This window comes from Ranitomeya imitator, chromosome 5 (genome assembly GCF_032444005.1).
Source record: "Ranitomeya imitator isolate aRanImi1 chromosome 5, aRanImi1.pri, whole genome shotgun sequence".
Lineage (NCBI taxonomy): Eukaryota > Metazoa > Chordata > Amphibia > Anura > Dendrobatidae > Ranitomeya > Ranitomeya imitator.
Window position 1 is genome coordinate 517,862,029 of NC_091286.1, and position 17,891 is coordinate 517,879,919.

Genomic DNA, 17,891 nt, shown 5'->3' on the forward strand with positions numbered 1-17,891 from the left:
CATTGGGAGGGCTTTTTCGCCGATGTTGAGGGACCTTTAAACATGTATCCAGATCCCCTTCTGTCTCTGGAGTCCCAATTCCTTCTATCTCCTGGGGGGCGGCCTCTACTAAATTTGCCCCTCCGAAAATAAGGCCTTCTAAAGTCCACAGGAAAACGAGGGAATCCCTTTTTCCTATCTCCTGCTTTCTCTAAAATGTCTTCCAATTTTTGACCGAAGAGGAAATGGCCGTCACATGGTATAGAACAAAGTCTATTTTTTGAAGGTAGATCCCCCGGGCATCCCTTCAACCAGAGAGCACGTCTAGCTGCATTGGATAAACTTGCAGCCCTAGCTGCCAGTCTTACAGAGTCTGCAGAGGAATCCGCTACGAAGGCAGCTGCACCTTTAGCTAAAGTTACATTGGTTAGAATTTCATCTCTCGGGGCTTTAGACTTCAGTTGCTCCTCTATCTGCTGCAGCCAGACAATAAGGGAGCGCGAGACACAGGTTCCTGCGATTGCTGGTTTCAAGCCCCCTGCGGTTGCTTCCCAGGTGTGTCTTAGGAACCCATCCGCTTTTTTATCTAAAGGATCTCTTAATACGCCAGAATCTTCTAAGGGAAGGGATAATTTTTTTAGACGATCTAGCCACCGCACCATCGATTTTCGGAACCTTATCCCAAGTCTCTGAATCTTTATCCTCAAAGGGGTAACGTCTTTTAGAAGCCGAGGGAAGATTACCCGATTTTTCTGGTTTCCTCCACTCTTTTTCTATAAGGGCTTTTATTCTGGAATTGACTGGGAAGGTGCGTTTTCTCTTTTCCTCTAAACCCCCAAACATTATGTCCTCCAGGGATTTGGCCGCTTTCTCATCTTTAAGGCCCATTGAAGCTCTAACGGCTTTTACTAGCTTGTCCGTGTTCTCAGTAAGAAAGCACGGACGGCCCCCCACATCACTATCAGAAGAGGAGTCAGAGGACTTAGGAGAAGAGGAGCAGGGAGATAACGGTTCCTCCTGACCTTCCTCATCAGAAGGAGATACCTCAGAAGCCGAAACTGGTTCAGGGTGTTTACTACCCTATTTCTTAAGGGCTGCTTTAACAGAGTCTTGTACTTCGGCTCTGATTATTGCTCTAAGACTAGAGGCAAAGTCAGGGGTCTCTTCCTGGATAGTCTTTTGAATACAATCTATACAAAGACTTTTCTGCCACTGAACTGCCAATGGGACATTACAGAGGGCACATTCTTTATTCTTTGTCTTGGAACTAGCCTTCCTCGGCGCCTGCCAAGTAAACAGAAAATGTAGCCCATTACCACCAGGGTGACATTCACGTAGATCACTCACCACCCGCTGACCATAAAGGGTACCGGATTCCGAGGCGGACTGGGAGCACGGGGAACATTCCTCCTGGATGTCGAAAAGTCCTGAGAGGTCCGACTAGGATGATTGCTGCTCCTTCCATTTGAGCGGCTATTCTTCTTAGGATGATGACGAGCAGATGTATCGCCTGATAAGGGCTCTTGCTGCTGCTGCTGTAATAGCTGCTGCTGCTCCATACCCTCCATCTCTGGACTGTATGGGAATGAGCAGCGATCTATTGCAGCCACCCCCTTAATAAGGGGTCGTTCCACAGCGCTCCCCGCCTCTTCCGGTAACAATTCTTGATCCTCTCCCCCTCCAGAACACCGCCGGAGAGCTCACATAATTACCGGCGTTTCAAACCATGGCCGCCGCCATCTTGGATCCGGCGCGCCTCTCTGACATCACACAGGCACGCCCCTTCACTGAACGCCAGCCGCGCACCCGGAAGTCGCTCCAGCAGAGGGGGAGAGAGCGGCGTGGCAGCCGCAGAATGGCTCCAGAGATCCGGACTGCGCTGGACCGACGCCCGCACGTGCGCAAGAGCCCGAAGGATCTGCGGACGGCGCTACCAGCGTCCCGAAGGCCGACCTACAGGCGTCCTGCCTGCTCTTCAAGTGCCGGGACGGGAGTGGGTAAGTGGATCTTCTATCAACGAAAAAACAAAAACAAAAAAGTACCGCCATGATTCAGCACAAGGGTTCCCGTCAGGACAGGAAACCCAACTGAAGCGAGGGAGAGGTACCGCCCTTTTGTTTCGGTAGGTTTCCTGTCCCGACTGGGCGGATCCCTCTCTCAGGTGTGCTGTCATGGGAGACGGGAAAATAGAAGATGAAAAATCCCACCACCACAAAGATAAAAAGACAATTGACACAATATAAACCATATGTTTAGGAAAATGCATGGTTGTCCACATTAGGATCCATTAGTGTAAGGTCTGTGATTGTTGATGTCAGATACTGAGAAGTATCCGGGCAGTGCCACCTACACAACCTGATCATTACCTTTAGAATTCCACAGCATCATCACTCGATCAGCTTTGAAGAAACTTTTATTAGCAATGGCAGATTGAGGGCCAGTGAAATTGGGGTACTGGTACAACCTCACAAACGATGGGGCACCTTTACTTCCAGGAACATATACTACTACCTGGAAAAGAGAAACATTATTATAGGTCAACCGATCCATGCCAAATTACCGCAACGGGGTTGTCTGAAGCTGAAAACTGTGATTCTGAGAATGATTTTTTTGTGAAATATTGTACTCCATGATGGTCGTAAAATTTGTTTGATGTGCGATCATTTGTAAAAATCAAGATATCACAATTTTGGAGAAAATTTTGGCCTTTTGATTACTGTGATAGGGTCTATTGCAATAATCAAAAGTCAGGAACCAATAAGAAAAATCCCATCTGCAGCCGGGTTCCTGCTGGCAGATCTCGGCAGGCGCACTGAAGAGGAGGCATTGGATGAAGGAGGGCCGGGGGATGGTGAAGGTACAGAGGGGGACTTGGGGACATCATGTCTCTCTCCTGTGACATGTATAAACATGCCACAAGAAAGAAATTATTAGATCTATTTTTTTAAAAAATTTTTAAAGTGATCGTTATTCTTGGAATAACGGTTATCACATGATCAGGAACCGCAAAAGCCAGATCTGATCGTGTTTTGCAGGGTCTCAGCTACACCTGGTAGCAGAGATCCCAGAGATTTACTGATTATTGGGGGGACCTTTTTTCGGCCAAGGGCCATTTGGAATTTTATAATAGTGTTCTGGGGCCTTATAAAATTATTAACTTAAACATTAGCCAACTACCGTATATTTATTCAAACATTTAAATAACTTGCAGCTCCCCCAACACACAGTATAGTGGCGCCCCCCCAACACACAGTACAGTTGTCCCCCCCCCCCCAACACGCACTATAGTGGTGCTCCCCCCAACACACAGTATAGTGGCGCTCCCCCCCAACACAGTATAGTGGCGCCCCCCCAACACACAGTATAGTGGTGCTCCCCCCAGCACGCACTATAGTGGCGCCCCCCCAACACATAGTATAGTTGTCCCCCCCCCAACACACAGCATAGTGACGCTCCCCCCAACACACAGTATAGTGGCGCTCCCCCCAACACACAGTATAGTGGCGCTCCCCCCAACACACAGTATAGTGGCGCTCCCCCCAACACACAGTATAGTGGCGCTCCCCCCAACACACAGTATAGTGGCGCTCCTCCCAACACACAGTATAGTGGCGCTCCCCCCAACACACAGTATAGTGGCGCTCCCCCCAACACACAGTATAGTGGCGCTCCCCCCAACACACAGTATAGTGGCGCTCCCCCCAACACACAGTATAGTGGCGCTCCCCCCAACACACAGTATAGTGGTGCTCCCCCCAACACACAGTATAGTGGTGCTCCCCCCAACACACAGTATAGTGGTGCTCCCCCCAACACACAGTATAGTGGCGCTCCCCCCAACACACAGTATAGTGGCGCTCCCCCCAACACAGTATAGTGGTGCTCCCCCCAACATATAGTATAGTGGCGCTCCCCCAACATATAGTATAGTGGTGCTCCCCCCCAACACACAGTATAGTGGCGCTCTGCCCCAACACACAGTATAGTGGCGCTCCCCCCCCCCCCAACACACAGTATAGTGGCGCTCCGCCCCAACACACAGTATAGTGGCGCTCCCCCCCAACACACAGTATAGTGGCGCTCCCCCCAACACACAGTATAGTGCAGCTCTCCCCACACTCTCACACAGATACACAGTGATGCATTCACACACAATACTCACCACTCCTCCTTGTCCATGCGCTGCTCCAGGCTCTGCTGCTCCGGTCTCATCGGCTCCTCTGCTGGTACAGTGTAGCACACGATGAAGTGACGTCATTGTGCGCCCGCTGAGTCACACGCAAAGGGGGAATGATGGAAGAGGGAGCGTCTGACGCTCTCTTCTCCATCACTGCTTTCAACTGTGTCGGCGTCTATGATGCCGATAAGTTGAATGAGCAATGGGGGCGGCGCCGGGCCGCATAGCGGGCGTCCACACCCTCTAAAGAATTAAAAGGCCCATGGCCAAAAAACGGGAAAAGTGGCTGCGGGTCACACTAGATGATATCGTGGGCCGGACGTTCCCCACCCCTTGGTTAAAAGAATGAATTTTTTTTTTTTTTAAATCGTAGACATAATCACCTTCTGTCACCTCCATGAATCCAGAACTGGGTGCAACAGAGGTGTCCGAAGTTCAGATATCAACAGAACAACTGAAGCCTACGATTGTCTGCTGTGGTCAGTTGTTTCTCTGATGAAGCGCTTTTAGTCACATGACTATTGCAGCCAAATCTCAGGCTTCAGCAGTCCTCCTTACATCTAGATGGCACAGACCTCCGTAGCATCCTGCAATGGTTCCATCTTGGGGGTGATTGAAGGGGAGTATTCCACTGTTTGAAGAGGATGGGGGGGGGGGGAGGGAGCTAGGTTTTCTGCTCCAGAAATTACTTTTAAAAAAAATTGAAAATTTTCAAGAAAAGACAATAAGTCAATAGAAAGTAACCGACATTTCCAAAAATAAGTCCATAACTTTTTTCTCTGTTCATTTGGTGTTTTCAATATTTGGAACGTGCTTTTCATTTTGCCAAAGGAATAATTTCCTTCATTGCTCTTCTGGCCGGTCGAGCTTGAGAAGTAGTTGGCAATGTCATATCGAGATGTAACCAGGATTTGTGTTTTTCAATACAAACTCAACAAAATTCAATTGAAGAAACCTTGAGGCCAAACACAGCTTATCTCAACTATAGCACGTTTTCACAGGTACAAAAAAGTGGAAGAAGATAGCCTAGCAAAGACCTATATGGGCCACAAGCAAGTTCACAATTATTTCCAGCAGAAAAAAAAAAACGGGCCAGTAGAATAGTTTCAGTAGTCGGAATACCTTAGCACTAATGGCGACAATGGATTATAGGATTATCATAATAATGCCTTTTCTGTATTTTAGCACTTGAACATTTATTAAAGGTTTCCAGAAGTAAAATAATGATGTTATCAATAGGGCTGTGGGGTCGGAGCCCATTTTGGTGGAGTCGGTGTAATGGAAATTGAGGAGTCGAAGGTTTGGCTTACCGACTCCACAGCCCTGGTTATAAATATCACCAAGTGACTGTGGCTAAGCCGTACTATCAAACACAACACCACCAACCTAAGGGCTTATTCACGTGACTGTCTGACCGATGGATTTTTATGTTCTACATTACATTCACATTTCTCAACCCTGACCTGTCTCAGTCATATATGACACTGTTAGTTGGGTAAGAAAAGAAGCAGTCAGGTCGAGAGATGAACCATAAAATTCAGTCACTGTATGGTCATGTGAATAAGCCCTAAAGAAAAAACCCTGTGCCAGGGTGGTTCTGATGATGGGGTCCATAATTAAACAATATATATATATATATATATATATATATATATATATATATATATATATATATATATATATATATATAGTCTAGCCTAGGTTAGTCTACATTGGTTAGTTTAGGGTTGTGGAAATCAGATGAATATTTACAGAGCATGATAAAGTATACCTTGCAGGGATGCTCTCCAGGTGACAACTCAAAATCACTGACTTTCTGTAAGTGCAATTTATTTGCAATGGTATCTGACAAAAAATGGCAAAACATAGAAACAATGAAATTATATATCAGGACACCACGGATGTTTGCTATAAACGTTAGAGGGTTACTCCCAAAAAAAGCAAGTTTTCCCGAGAATGCAGATCTGCTCTATTCATTGTTTATGGGATTGATGAAAAAAGCCGATTGTTGTACTCGGCTTTCTCCAGCAATCTCATAAGCATGGAGAGGATGCTGAGCATCAGCATCTCCGCTCTATTCAAAATGGAAATTACCCTCTAAAAGAAACTGGAACAGAGTGCCCGATGAAATAAAACACATTGTACATACTCATAGGAGAATTTTTGGAAAAGAATAAAGGCTACTTAGTACGAGTCAGACAACCGAAATCAGCTAAGCAAACCAATGGCCGTTATACCAAAGTTGTTGTTTTCAAAAAAGTGAACTTCATTATTCACATTCCTGGCACAAATCTTCTCATCTACAGACCAGCGAGGAGACCTAGAGGATATAAAGCGAAGGTCATATCGTCAGCTATAAAACAGTGGCGATGAAATGAGTCGTTGTGTGTATATAAATATATATATCCTGGAGTTCACATACTTTTAGACTTCTCTAATTATGACAGAGCACTGCAGATTTGTTTGAGATATTTACCAGTTCTCCATCTTCTTCTGGATGAATGACTTCACACACTTTCCTGTTTTCAAGTCATATAACTGGAGGTTAGGGACTCCTGCTGCGCCATCTTTTCCACCTGCGATAAAACCAAGAACGGTTAAAGTTTTGTTATTAAAACGAGTACCGTCAGTGTTTCACAATATATGGCTGGAGATATCAAGGTTTCCTTAGAGGGGGTTTTCCCCACCGCAGACATTTATGGCATGTCCCACATCTGGGACATGTACTTAACTGTAGAATCAGGGTCCCTGACTCCTGTCCCACCAGAGAAAAATGAATGGAAAACTGGCACCTTATCAGGTTGCACAATGGGCCCCCAGTTCTATACACACGTTAGCCCCGATCTCTGGGACCTGACCTATCAGACATTTATGGCACAGCCGGTCAAAATAATATAGTTATTTAAGTGTCATGGAGCACAACAAAACAACAAAAAAAAAACATGGGCCGCTAAAGTGCTACAGGTTTCATTTATTAGGTACAGTTACTATATTTCTTAGGACCTACATACTGTACAAAGGTTAGACAAGTGTGAGTAAAATGATGCAAAGAAGGCTTTCAAAGATAGAAGTGATGATATAGAAAATATCCTAAATCACCAAAATGCAAAGTGAATGAACAAAGAGGGATTTTTGGTTCTTACCGTAAAAATCACTTTCTTGGGAGCCTTCATTGGGGGACACAGGTAACCATGGGTGTATGCTGCTGTCGCTAGGAGGCTGACACTATGCAAATAAAGAAGAAATAACTCCTCCCCGGCAGTATACACCCTCCGACAGGCACCAGGCAACTCAGTTGGTGCAAAAGCAGTAGTAGGAACAAGTAAAAATTAAACTCAACCTATGTACCAAACCACAACGGCACGTAGGCCAACACGGTAAAACCTAAAGGGAGGGTGCTGTGACCCCCAATGAAGGCTCCAAGAAAGATTTTACGGTAAGAACCAAAAATCCCTCTTTCTCGCTTCATTGGGGGACACAGGTAACCATGGGACGTCCAAAAGCAGTCCCTAGGGCGGGATATTCTGAAGAAAAAGAGTTAGGTCGGCCGGTGAGAAACCGCTGCCTGCAATATCTTCCTACCCAGGCTCGCGTCCGCAGAAGCCTGAGTATGCACCTTGTAGAATTTTACAAAGGTGTGAATGGATAACCATGTTGCGGCCTTGCAAACCTGCGAGGCCGAAGCTTGGCGACGAACTGCCCAGGAAGCTCTCCCCGGGTAGAGTGAGCCTTCACCCCCGAAGGAGGCCGTTTGTTTCAGACACGGTATGCCTCCAGAACCGCCGAACTGATCCAACGAGCAATTGTGGACTTGGAGGCAGGAAGTCCCTTTTGACGCCCTTCCGAGACGATAAACAGAGGATCGGCTTGACGAAAAGAAGCAGTTCTGGAAAGATAAACCCGGATAGCCCTGACCACATCCAACTTGTGAAGAGATTTCTCCAAAGGATGAACTAAGGGCACAAGGAAGGGAGGACAATGTCCTCATTGATGTTAAATGCCGAAACTACCTTTGGTAGAAAGGAAGGAACCGGCCGAAAAACCACCTTGTCCTGGTGCAGGATTAGAAAGGGAGAACAACAGGATAATGCTGCCAGCTTGGACACTCTTCTAATTGAGGTGATGGCGACCAAGAAGGCCACCTTCCATGAAAGAAGCGAGAAGGGGATGTCCTGAATCGGTTCAAAAGGCGCACACTGGAGAGCGTCTAACACGAGGTTGAGGTCCCAAGGCTCGACAGGAGGATGATAAGGGGGAACTATATGAGCAACCCCCTGAATAAAAGGTCCCCACCTGTGGTAGAGGCCAGGTCTCTTTGAAAAAGGATGGACAGAGCGGAAATCTGACTCTTCAAGGTGCTCAGGGAAAGTCCCGAATCAAGACCCGCTTGAAGGAAATCGAGAAGTGATGGAAGGGAAAAGATTATAGGAAACAGACTGTTGTCCTCATACCACCGGAAAAAGGCCTTCCAACATCTATGGTAGATACGCGAAGAAGCCGGTTTTCTCGCTTTTATCATAGTCTGGATGACGCTGTGAGAAAAACCCGCGTCCTTCAGGAACGCGGCCTCAACCTACGACCATACCATTAAATCCAGAGACCGAGAATTCGGGTGGAAGAGGAGCCCCTGCGAAAGAAGATCCGGACGATCCGGTAGTCTCCATGGAACGTCCGACAGCATGTTCACTAGTTCCGCATACCACGCTCTGCGAGGCCAATCTGGAGCTACAAAGAGTACAGGGACCCCTTCTGTCTTGATCTTTTTTACGACCATTGGGATCAAGGGGAGGGGTGGGAACAGATAAGGCATTTGGAACTGGGCCCACGAAATCACGAGAGCGTCGCATCCGACGGCCATCGGATCCCGAGATCTTGAAACGTACTGGGGAACCTTGTGGTTTGCCCTGGAGTCCATTAAGTCGACGTCTGGAACGCCCCACCTCTGACAAATCTGACTGAAGATTGAGGGGAGAAGAGACCACTCGCCTGCCAAGAGTTCTTGGCGATTGAGGAAGTCGGCTTCCCAATTGTCCACCCCTGGGATGTGGACGGCTGATATAGAGGGAACATGGCTCTCCGCCCAACGCAGAATTTTTGCAACTTCCGTCATGACCTGTCTGCTGCCAGTCCCTCTCTGATGGTTTATGTAAGCCACGGCTGTGGTGTTGTCCGAGGGACTGCCAGTGGATGAGGGCTAGGAAGGTGGCTCTGATTTCCAAGAGGTTGATAGGAAGCCGTGTCTCTTGAGCAGTCCAGCGGCCCTGAGCCGTGAGGTGGGGAAAGACCGCTCCCCACCCCTGGAGGCTGGCGTCTGTGGTGATGACTTGCCAGCGGAGGGGGAAGAAATGACCTCCCGCGCAGAATGGAGGTGGATAGCGTCCACCAAGTGAGAGACTCCTTCACCTTGGGAGAGAGGTGAAGCGGGCGGTCCAGGGAAAGTGGGTTCCTGTCCCAGGCAGCCAGAAGGGCCAGCTGGAGATGGCGAGAGTGGAACTGAGCTTAGGGGACTGCTTCCATGGAAGCGACCATTTTCCCCAGAACCCTCATGGCAAGGCGGAGAGGCAGAGGGTTCGGGCCCTTTAGTGCTCTGACCCCCGACGAAGAGAAAGGAACTTCTCCTTGGGGAGGAAGACCTGAGCCTAAGAGGTGTTGAATTCCATGCCCAGGAACTCCAGACGTTGGGTTGGAATCAAGGAGGACTTCTGATAGTTGATTACCCAGCCGAGGCGAATAAGCGTGTCCAGGGTAAGATGGAGGGTCTGGCTGCAATCCCGACGAGACGACCCCTTGATCAGGAGTAGGTCGAGGTATGGAATTACGAGAATCCCCTTTGAACGTAGAATGGCCACAACCGCTGCCATGACCTTCGTAAAGACCCTGGGAGCAGACGCCAGACCGAAAGGGAGAGCCGTGAACTGGTAATGATGGCATGGATCGCGAACCTGAGGAACCTCTGATGTTGTACGCAAGTCGGGATGTGTAGGTACGCATCCCGGATGTCCACGGAACACAGAAATTCTTTTAGTTCCATGGACGCGATCACCGAGCATAGCAATTCCATTTTCAAGTGTCGAATTCGGAGATGGCGATTTAACCGCTTGAGATCCAAAATTGGACAGAGAGAGCCGTCCTTTTTTTGGCACCACGAACAGGTTTAAGTAAAAACCCGAAAACCGCTCGCGATAAGGAACCGGAACTATGACTCCTGAGGCAAGGAGAGAATCGACGGCCTGGAGAAGCCCTGGGAGATGGGAGGACTGTTTGGGAGAACGAGAGAGAAAGAAACGTCTTCCTGGGGGTGAAGAAAATTCTATCTTGTAGTCTGAGGTGACAATCTCCCTGACCCAGGCGTCGTCGACTACCGATAGCCAAACTTCTGAGAACGGAAGAAGCCGGCCGCGAAATTTGAAAAGAAGAAGGGGCTATTGCATGTCGCGCTAGCAACCGAAAAAAAAAAAAAAAGGGAGAAGATCGGCGCTGACAGGTGCAGCGCAGGAACCCAGGGGCAGCCGGACTGCAGTGCCTGCTAAGAGATGCCTGCCACTGTAGAGGTGAGATAGGTTGGGGGGGAGTGGGGGCATCCGTTGATTCAAGATCCCCCTACCTGAAGACGAGGAACGCGTCAGGAGCCCTCGTACCACGGAAAGGGTCCTAGAAATGAAGTCCTCCTTCCCACGCTATCTCAGCCAGCGCAGAAGACTGTGTCAACCCCTAAACAGGGGGATGGGGACACTGGAAGTGACCACCGTCTTCCTCCCAGCCCACTCCGAGGAGAGGGATGAGGGGGGGGAGGAAGGGAACAGGGCAAGGACTAGCCACCGACAGCGAGCATGAACACCCCAGGGTGACATGAATCGAAGTCCTGCCCAGCGGATCCGAGAGGGTGCGATGTGGGTGAAACCACACTGCTCTCTCGGTCGCTCACTGTGGGGAATCAGGGTGAGAGAACTGCACCCTGTAGCCCCAGAAGAAGCATCTGAAACAAAAAGGAAAAAAGAAGATTAATAAAACACACACAAAACATGAAAGAAAAAACAAATGCGGATCTATTGTTAGATCCAGGTCCGCCTCCTACAGACACTAAGGAAAAACTGAGTTGCCTGGTGCCTGTCGGAGGGTGTATACTGCCAGGGAGGAGTTATTTCTTCTTTATTTGCATAGTGTCAGCCTCCTAGCGACAGCAGCATACACCCATGGTTACCTGTGTCCCCCAATGAAGCAAGAAAAAAGAGAAATGTCAATAGGATGAATATTTGGTGTGATTGCAGTTTGTGTTCAGAACCGCATTAAAGCAATGATTCTTCTTGGTACACTTGCACTTCGTTTCTGGAGGTAGTTTCAAGCACTATTAAGAACCAAGCACAGATGATCTGTGGATGTAGACTGGTGCAAATCCTTCTGTCTCTTCGTGTAATCCCAGACAGCCTACTGTTGAACTTCCGGTCATGTGCAGGCGGGAAACGTACGCCTGCCTTCAGAGACGCAGCGACACTGTCAAAATGAGCGGCACACATGCGCTAGATTTAAAAGAACTGTCGATGACGCCGGCTATCAGCTCTCGATGTAAGTCTAAGGCCTCGTTCTGGCTCTCAGACTTGCATAGAGCTGTGACTTCCAGATTGCCCAACAAACACTGGAGCGATCCGGCAGGTGACAATCTGCAGATGACCGGAGTGGCGCCAATGACAGATGAAGATGGTAGCTGGTAAGTGTATTATTAGGGGCAGGAAAGTTAGAATAGAAGCACAAGGCTAGCGCTGCAATAAAAACAAAGGCTGGAACGGTTCTTTATTGATGTCTGCAATGCTGAGAACTATAGTCATGTCCTTATGTATCATGCAGTACCATCAAGGAGGCATCGTATTGGCTCCAAATTTATTCTGCTGCAGGACAATAATCACAAACGTACAGCCAATGTCATTCATAGCTATCATCAGCAGAAAGAAAAACAAGGCAGGAAAGTGAAGGCCTCCACAGAACCCTGATCACAACATCATACACGAAGAAAGACAAGGATTTGCGCAGAAATACCACAGAATTCCACTATAAAATTTGCTCTGGTCAATGAGCTTGGACAGATCATTCTGAAGATCAATAAGGGTCATATATTATGATTTGTTCAAGGGGCTGTCCCACTATTAGAAGTGATCTCTAAGATGTGCGATAACGTTCTGACCAGTGACGTCAACACCGCTCCATTCACTTAGCCTCTTTCCCGTTCAGTTCAGTTGATTGATGTGGAAGTGAGAACATATTCTACGGTACGACACCGCTCCTTAATTCTTACCATTTCATGTTAATGAGTAGCTGTTCAAAAGTGCCAAAGTAATACAGAGGAAAAATTTCTCCTAAAGGTACCGTCACACTAGACGATATCGCTAGCGATCCGTGACGTTGCAGCGTCCTGGCTAGCGATATCGTCCAGTGTGACAGGCAGCAACGATCAGGCCCCTGCTGTGCTGTCGCTGGTCGGGGAAGAAAGTCCAGAACTTTATTTCGTCGCTGGACTCCCCGCAGACATCGCTGAATCGGTGTGTGTGACACCGATTCAGCGATGTCTTCACTGGTAACCAGGGTAAACATCGGGTAACTAAGCGCAGGGCCACGCTTAGTAACCCGATGTTTACCCTGGTTACCATCCTAAAAGTAAAAAAAACAAACAGTACATACTTACCTACAGCCGTCTGTCCTCCAGCGCTGTGCTCTGCTCTCCTCCTGTACTGTCTGTGAGCGTCGGTCAGCCGGAAAGCAGAGCGGTGACGTCACCGCTCTGCTTTCCGGCCGCTGTGCTCACACAGACAGTACAGGAGGAGAGCAGAGCACAGCGCTGGAGGACAGACGGCTGTAGGTAAGTATGTACTGTTTGTTTTTTTTACTTTTAGGATGGTAACCAGGGTAAACATCGGGTTACTAAGCGCGGCCCTGCGCTTAGTTACCCGATGTTTACCCTGGTTACCGGCATTGTTGGTCGCTGGAGAGCGGTCTGTGTGACAGCTCTCCAGCGACCAAACAGCGACGCTGCAGCGATCCGGATCGTTGTCGGTATCGCTGCAGCGTCGCTAAGTGTGACGGTACCTTTAGTCTGTATGCACATGATTGCATATTAAGTGCCAATACAAAGACTAGATCCTGTTCTGTAAGATCAGGAAATTCTATCCTAATCCAATTCTTATATTTGCTCAAGTCCTAAAATAAGCAGAGAAAACATACAAGTTCCGTTATCCAGGATTCTTAAAATGCTAATCCATCTACCCTGCTAAACCAGTTCTTTACTTTTAATAGCCAAGAGAATAATTGCAGTTGCACTAAACAGATAAATTCCTCTACCAACAATTCACTTAATATGCAGTAAATGTAGGGCTGGTGGATTCCAGCCTACGTATGCATCGCTGATGTCATTAAGGTACCTGTCCTCTCAGACATATTCCATAATAGCCATAGAAGTTGTACTATCAAGGTCTTCAGAAACTGCATTTCACTGTTTGGTCGAGAACCAGGGCTGTGAAGTCGGAGTCCATTTTGGTGGAGTCGGTGTCATGGATATTGAGGAGTCGGAGGTTTGGCTTACCAACTCCAGAGCCATGTCGAGAACTCTCAAGATACGGAAGATCCTCTTTTTAAAGAAAGCGGAAGTACCGTATATACTCGAGTATAAGCCGACCCGAGTATAAGCCGACCCCCCTAATTTTGCCACAAAAAACTGGGAAAACTTATTGACTCAAGTATAAGCCTAGGGTGGAAATGCAGCATTTACCGGTGAATTTCAAAAATAAAAATAGATAATTCTTGCCCCATAGCTGTACCATATGGTGCTCTGCATGTTCATTATTGCCCCATAGCTGTGCCATATAGTGCCCTGCACCGTTCATATTTCCCCATAGCTGTGCCATATAGTGCTCTGCACCGTTCATATTTCCCCATAGCTGTGCCATATAGTGCACTGCACCGTTCATATTTCCCCATAGCTGTGCCATATAGTGCTCTGCACCGTTCATATTTCCCCATAGCTGTGCCATATAGTGCACTGCACCGTTCATATTTCCCCATAGCTGTGCCATATAGTGCTCTGCTCCGTTCATATTTCCCCATAGCTGTGCCATATAGTGCTCTGCTCCGTTCATATTGCCCCATAGCTGTGCCATATAGTGCTTTGCACCATTCATATTTCCCCATAGCTCTGCCATATAGTGCTCTGCACCATTCATATTTCCCCATAGCTCTGCCATATAGTGCTCTGCACCGTTCATATTTCCCCATAGCTGTGCCATATAGTGCCCTGCACCGTTCATATTTCCCCATAGCTGTGCCATATAGTGCACTGCACCGTTCATATTTCCCCATAGCTGTGCCATATAGTGCTCTGCTCCGTTCATATTTCCCCATAGCTGTGCCATATAGTGCTCTGCTCCGTTCATATTGCCCCATAGCTGTGCCATATAGTGCTTTGCACCATTCATATTTCCCCATAGCTCTGCCATATAGTGCTCTGCACCATTCATATTTCCCCATAGCTCTGCCATATAGTGCTCTGCACCGTTCATATTTCCCCATAGCTCTGCCATATAGTGCTCTGCACCGTTCATATTGCCCCATAGCTCTGCCATATAGTGCTCTGCACCGTTCATATTGCCCCATAGCTCTGCCATATAGTGCTCTGCACCGTTCATAGTTCCCCATAGCTCTGCCATATAGTGCTCTGCACCGTTCATATTGCCCCATAGCTCTGCCATATAGTGCTCTGCACCGTTCATATTTCCCCATAGCTCTGCCACATAGTGCTCTGCACCGTTCATATTGCCCCATGGCTCTGCCATATAGTGCTCTGCACCGTTCATATTTCCCCATAGATGCTCCACATAAATCTCTGCCATTGCTGCTGCTGCTGCAATTAAAAAAAAAATGCCATACTCACCTTTCTTGCTTGCAGCTCCCAGCGTCCGGTCCCGGCGTCTCTCTGCACTGACTGATCAGGCAGAGGGCGCCGCGCACACTATATGCGTCATCGCGCCCTCTGACCTGCACAGTCAGTGCAGATAGACACCGAGAAGATGGAGTAGCGCCCGGCGGCTGGAAAGTGGACAGGTAAATATGCGATACTTACCTCCTCCCGGCGTCCGGCTCCTTCTCCCGGACAGCTGTCTTTGGTGCCGCAGCTTCTTCCTCTATCAGCGGTCACCGTTACCGCTGATTAGAGAAATGAATATGTGGCTCCACCCCTATGGGAGGTGGAGCCGCTTATTCATTTCTCTAATAAGCGGTCCCACGTGACAGCTGAACAGTGGAAGAGCTGCAGCACCGAAGATCGTGGGACAGGTGGGGAGCGCCAGGATCGCTGAGACTAGGTAAGTATGCCTCAGCGCCCTCACCCGCCGACCCTGCCACCCACCTTGACGAGTATAAGCCGAGAGGGGAACTTTCAGCCCAAATATTTGGGCTGAAAATCTCGGCTTATACTCGAGTATATACGGTACTCATACTATGTCCATCAATCAGTGGTTGGTCCAGGAGAAGGAATGTCCTACAAAAGTCCTATGTGATACCTCTTCTGCAGGAAGAACCATCATGTGACAGCATTCCTCTCTGTATGATCAGCAGGTTCTGACATCTGGTCACATAAGTGTTTTTCTACACGAACTGATGTTTTTCGTGTAAAATATCTGCATTATTCTCAGACTTTTTCTTTCTGATCAGACTCTCAAACTCAATGGGTGTGTTAAAAAATGGAATGTATGAAGGAACCTTAATTTGCCATACATTTTTTACAGATACTTTGCAATTACTGACACAGAAAAGAAGTTTTTATTTTTGGCCTTTTATTATAACAACTATAAATTGTTGTCATACGGATGAAAAAAAAAAAGTGCATACAAATGACTAAGGCTAGGTTCAGACTGCGTTAGTGCAATCCGTTTAGCGCTCAGCGCTAGCGGATTGCGCTAACGCAATGTGATATAAATGGGTCGCGTTAAACGTCCCCGCTCTCTCAGATCTCCGATCTGCGAGAGCGGGGAACGGACCGCGGGCGCGCCTCGGACGCTGCAAGCGCCGGCACATCACTAGCGTGTGCCGAAAATGGCACACGCTAGTGATGCGCGTCCCCATTGCTGTTAATGGGCGCACTAACAGACGCGTTAATTTCACCGTGCAACCCTGTACGTTAGCGCGGTCCCATTAACGCAATGGGAACCTAGCCTTAGAAACCCCTTAAGGACAAAAACTTAGACGAGTGCATGTAAAATCATCTGCGTTTTCATCCAGAAAAAAAAAACCTCTACAATTTTGCATAGGTTCATCTGAGCCTAAAGGGAGCGTTACTTACTGATGTACGTCTGCCAGGTTGCCAGGATTGTGTTCTTTGGAGAGAATCCAAGGCCAACCACTTTGGGGAGATCAAAGGTGTGCAGCAACTTTCTGTCAGTCGTGCTCACTATATTTGTTCTGAAAACACAAGGGTCATTTTAAAGCATTGAGACTTCATATATTAATAATTAAGCCCCACGACGAGGGCTAACACCTAGAACAGTAATACGACTTACACTTCTCCATTGCACCATGCAAAAAGCTTGCCATCCTTGCTGAACATGCATACTTTGCAGTTTTTGTTCCAGTCCCTAAAATTGCAGAAAGCAAACAAAAACATATAAAGCACCATATAATGTAAATTGCAGTAAATCTCTTCTACTTTGCTGCTTTATTATTCTGTGTATTCGCCCCATTGGTACTTACCTACACTGATGCCTGTGATGTGTATGGCCAGCAATAGGGACATGGAGAATTCTACCACAATGTGGGACAAAGTAACTACTGTAACAGGCACCAGTTTGGCCAGCAGATTTTCTATCCTGACATCTTGGCAGAAAATCCACAGCATTTTACAATAGCAGTAAAAAGGATGAGAATATAAAATGATCATTAATGTGCGGTGGTTATTTTATAAGTGGAAATTGACCCACAGTAGAGATTTCTCAATATGCTGCATGTCAATTTCTCTTGCCGATACATTTTGGTTGCATAAATTCCCCATTTAATTCTGGACATGCATATTTAGACTTCCCCATTAAACTCAATGGGGAAGTCGAAATTAACAAGTCCAGCATTAAAAAATGTAGATTTTTCTGGAATAACACATCGGATCGCAGATGTCCAGGTATTGTCTTATTCTGCTTTCTATGACCTAAATGCCCATATAGACTGCTTAGGCTAGGTTCAGATTGCGCTAGGGCAATCCGTTTAGCGCTAAGCGCTAGCGGATTGCGCTAACGCAAATTTGCGAGAGGGGGAAACGGACCTCGGGCGCGCATTGGACGCTGCAAGCAGCGTCCGAGGCGCGTCACAAAACACCGGCACATCGCTAGCGCGTGCCGAAAATGGCACGCGCTAGCGATGCGCGTTCCCATTGCTGCCAATGAGCGCGCTAACGGACGCGTTGCACGGCGTTAATTTCGCCGTGCAACGCTGTATGTTAGCGCGGTCCCATTAACGCAATGGGAACCTAGCCTTGGGAGGGTTGGTCTTTCTGATAGATGGTCTTTGAATTAACCCCTTTCCAACATCGGGCGTAATAGTACGCCGATGTCGGACACTCTCCCTTTGATGTGGGCTTCGGCGCTGAGCCCACATATTTTCTTGCCATTAACAGCCGCAGAAGGAATCGTGACCCTCCCGTGGCTGTTAACCAGTTAAATGCCGCTGTTAAACTCTGACAGTGGCATTTAACACGCGCTTCCAGAAATCT

The 17,891-nt window shown here is 47.7% G+C and overlaps 1 protein-coding gene across 1 annotated transcript in view; it reads right to left on the reverse strand.

The window, feature by feature from the left end:
* The window catches only part of EIF2A (eukaryotic translation initiation factor 2A), a 49,926-nt gene that overhangs the window by 20,424 nt on the left and 11,611 nt on the right, over positions 1 to 17,891 (reverse strand). Inside the window, exons 3-8 of the mRNA XM_069727529.1 lie at positions 16,693 to 16,767; positions 16,476 to 16,594; positions 6,633 to 6,732; positions 6,394 to 6,476; positions 5,928 to 6,001; positions 2,346 to 2,490 (exon numbers count right to left, since the gene is read on the reverse strand). Of these exons, the coding sequence (XP_069583630.1) occupies positions 2,346 to 2,490; positions 5,928 to 6,001; positions 6,394 to 6,476; positions 6,633 to 6,732; positions 16,476 to 16,594; positions 16,693 to 16,767 (596 nt within the window). The remainder of the gene's footprint in view (positions 1 to 2,345; positions 2,491 to 5,927; positions 6,002 to 6,393; positions 6,477 to 6,632; positions 6,733 to 16,475; positions 16,595 to 16,692; positions 16,768 to 17,891) is intronic.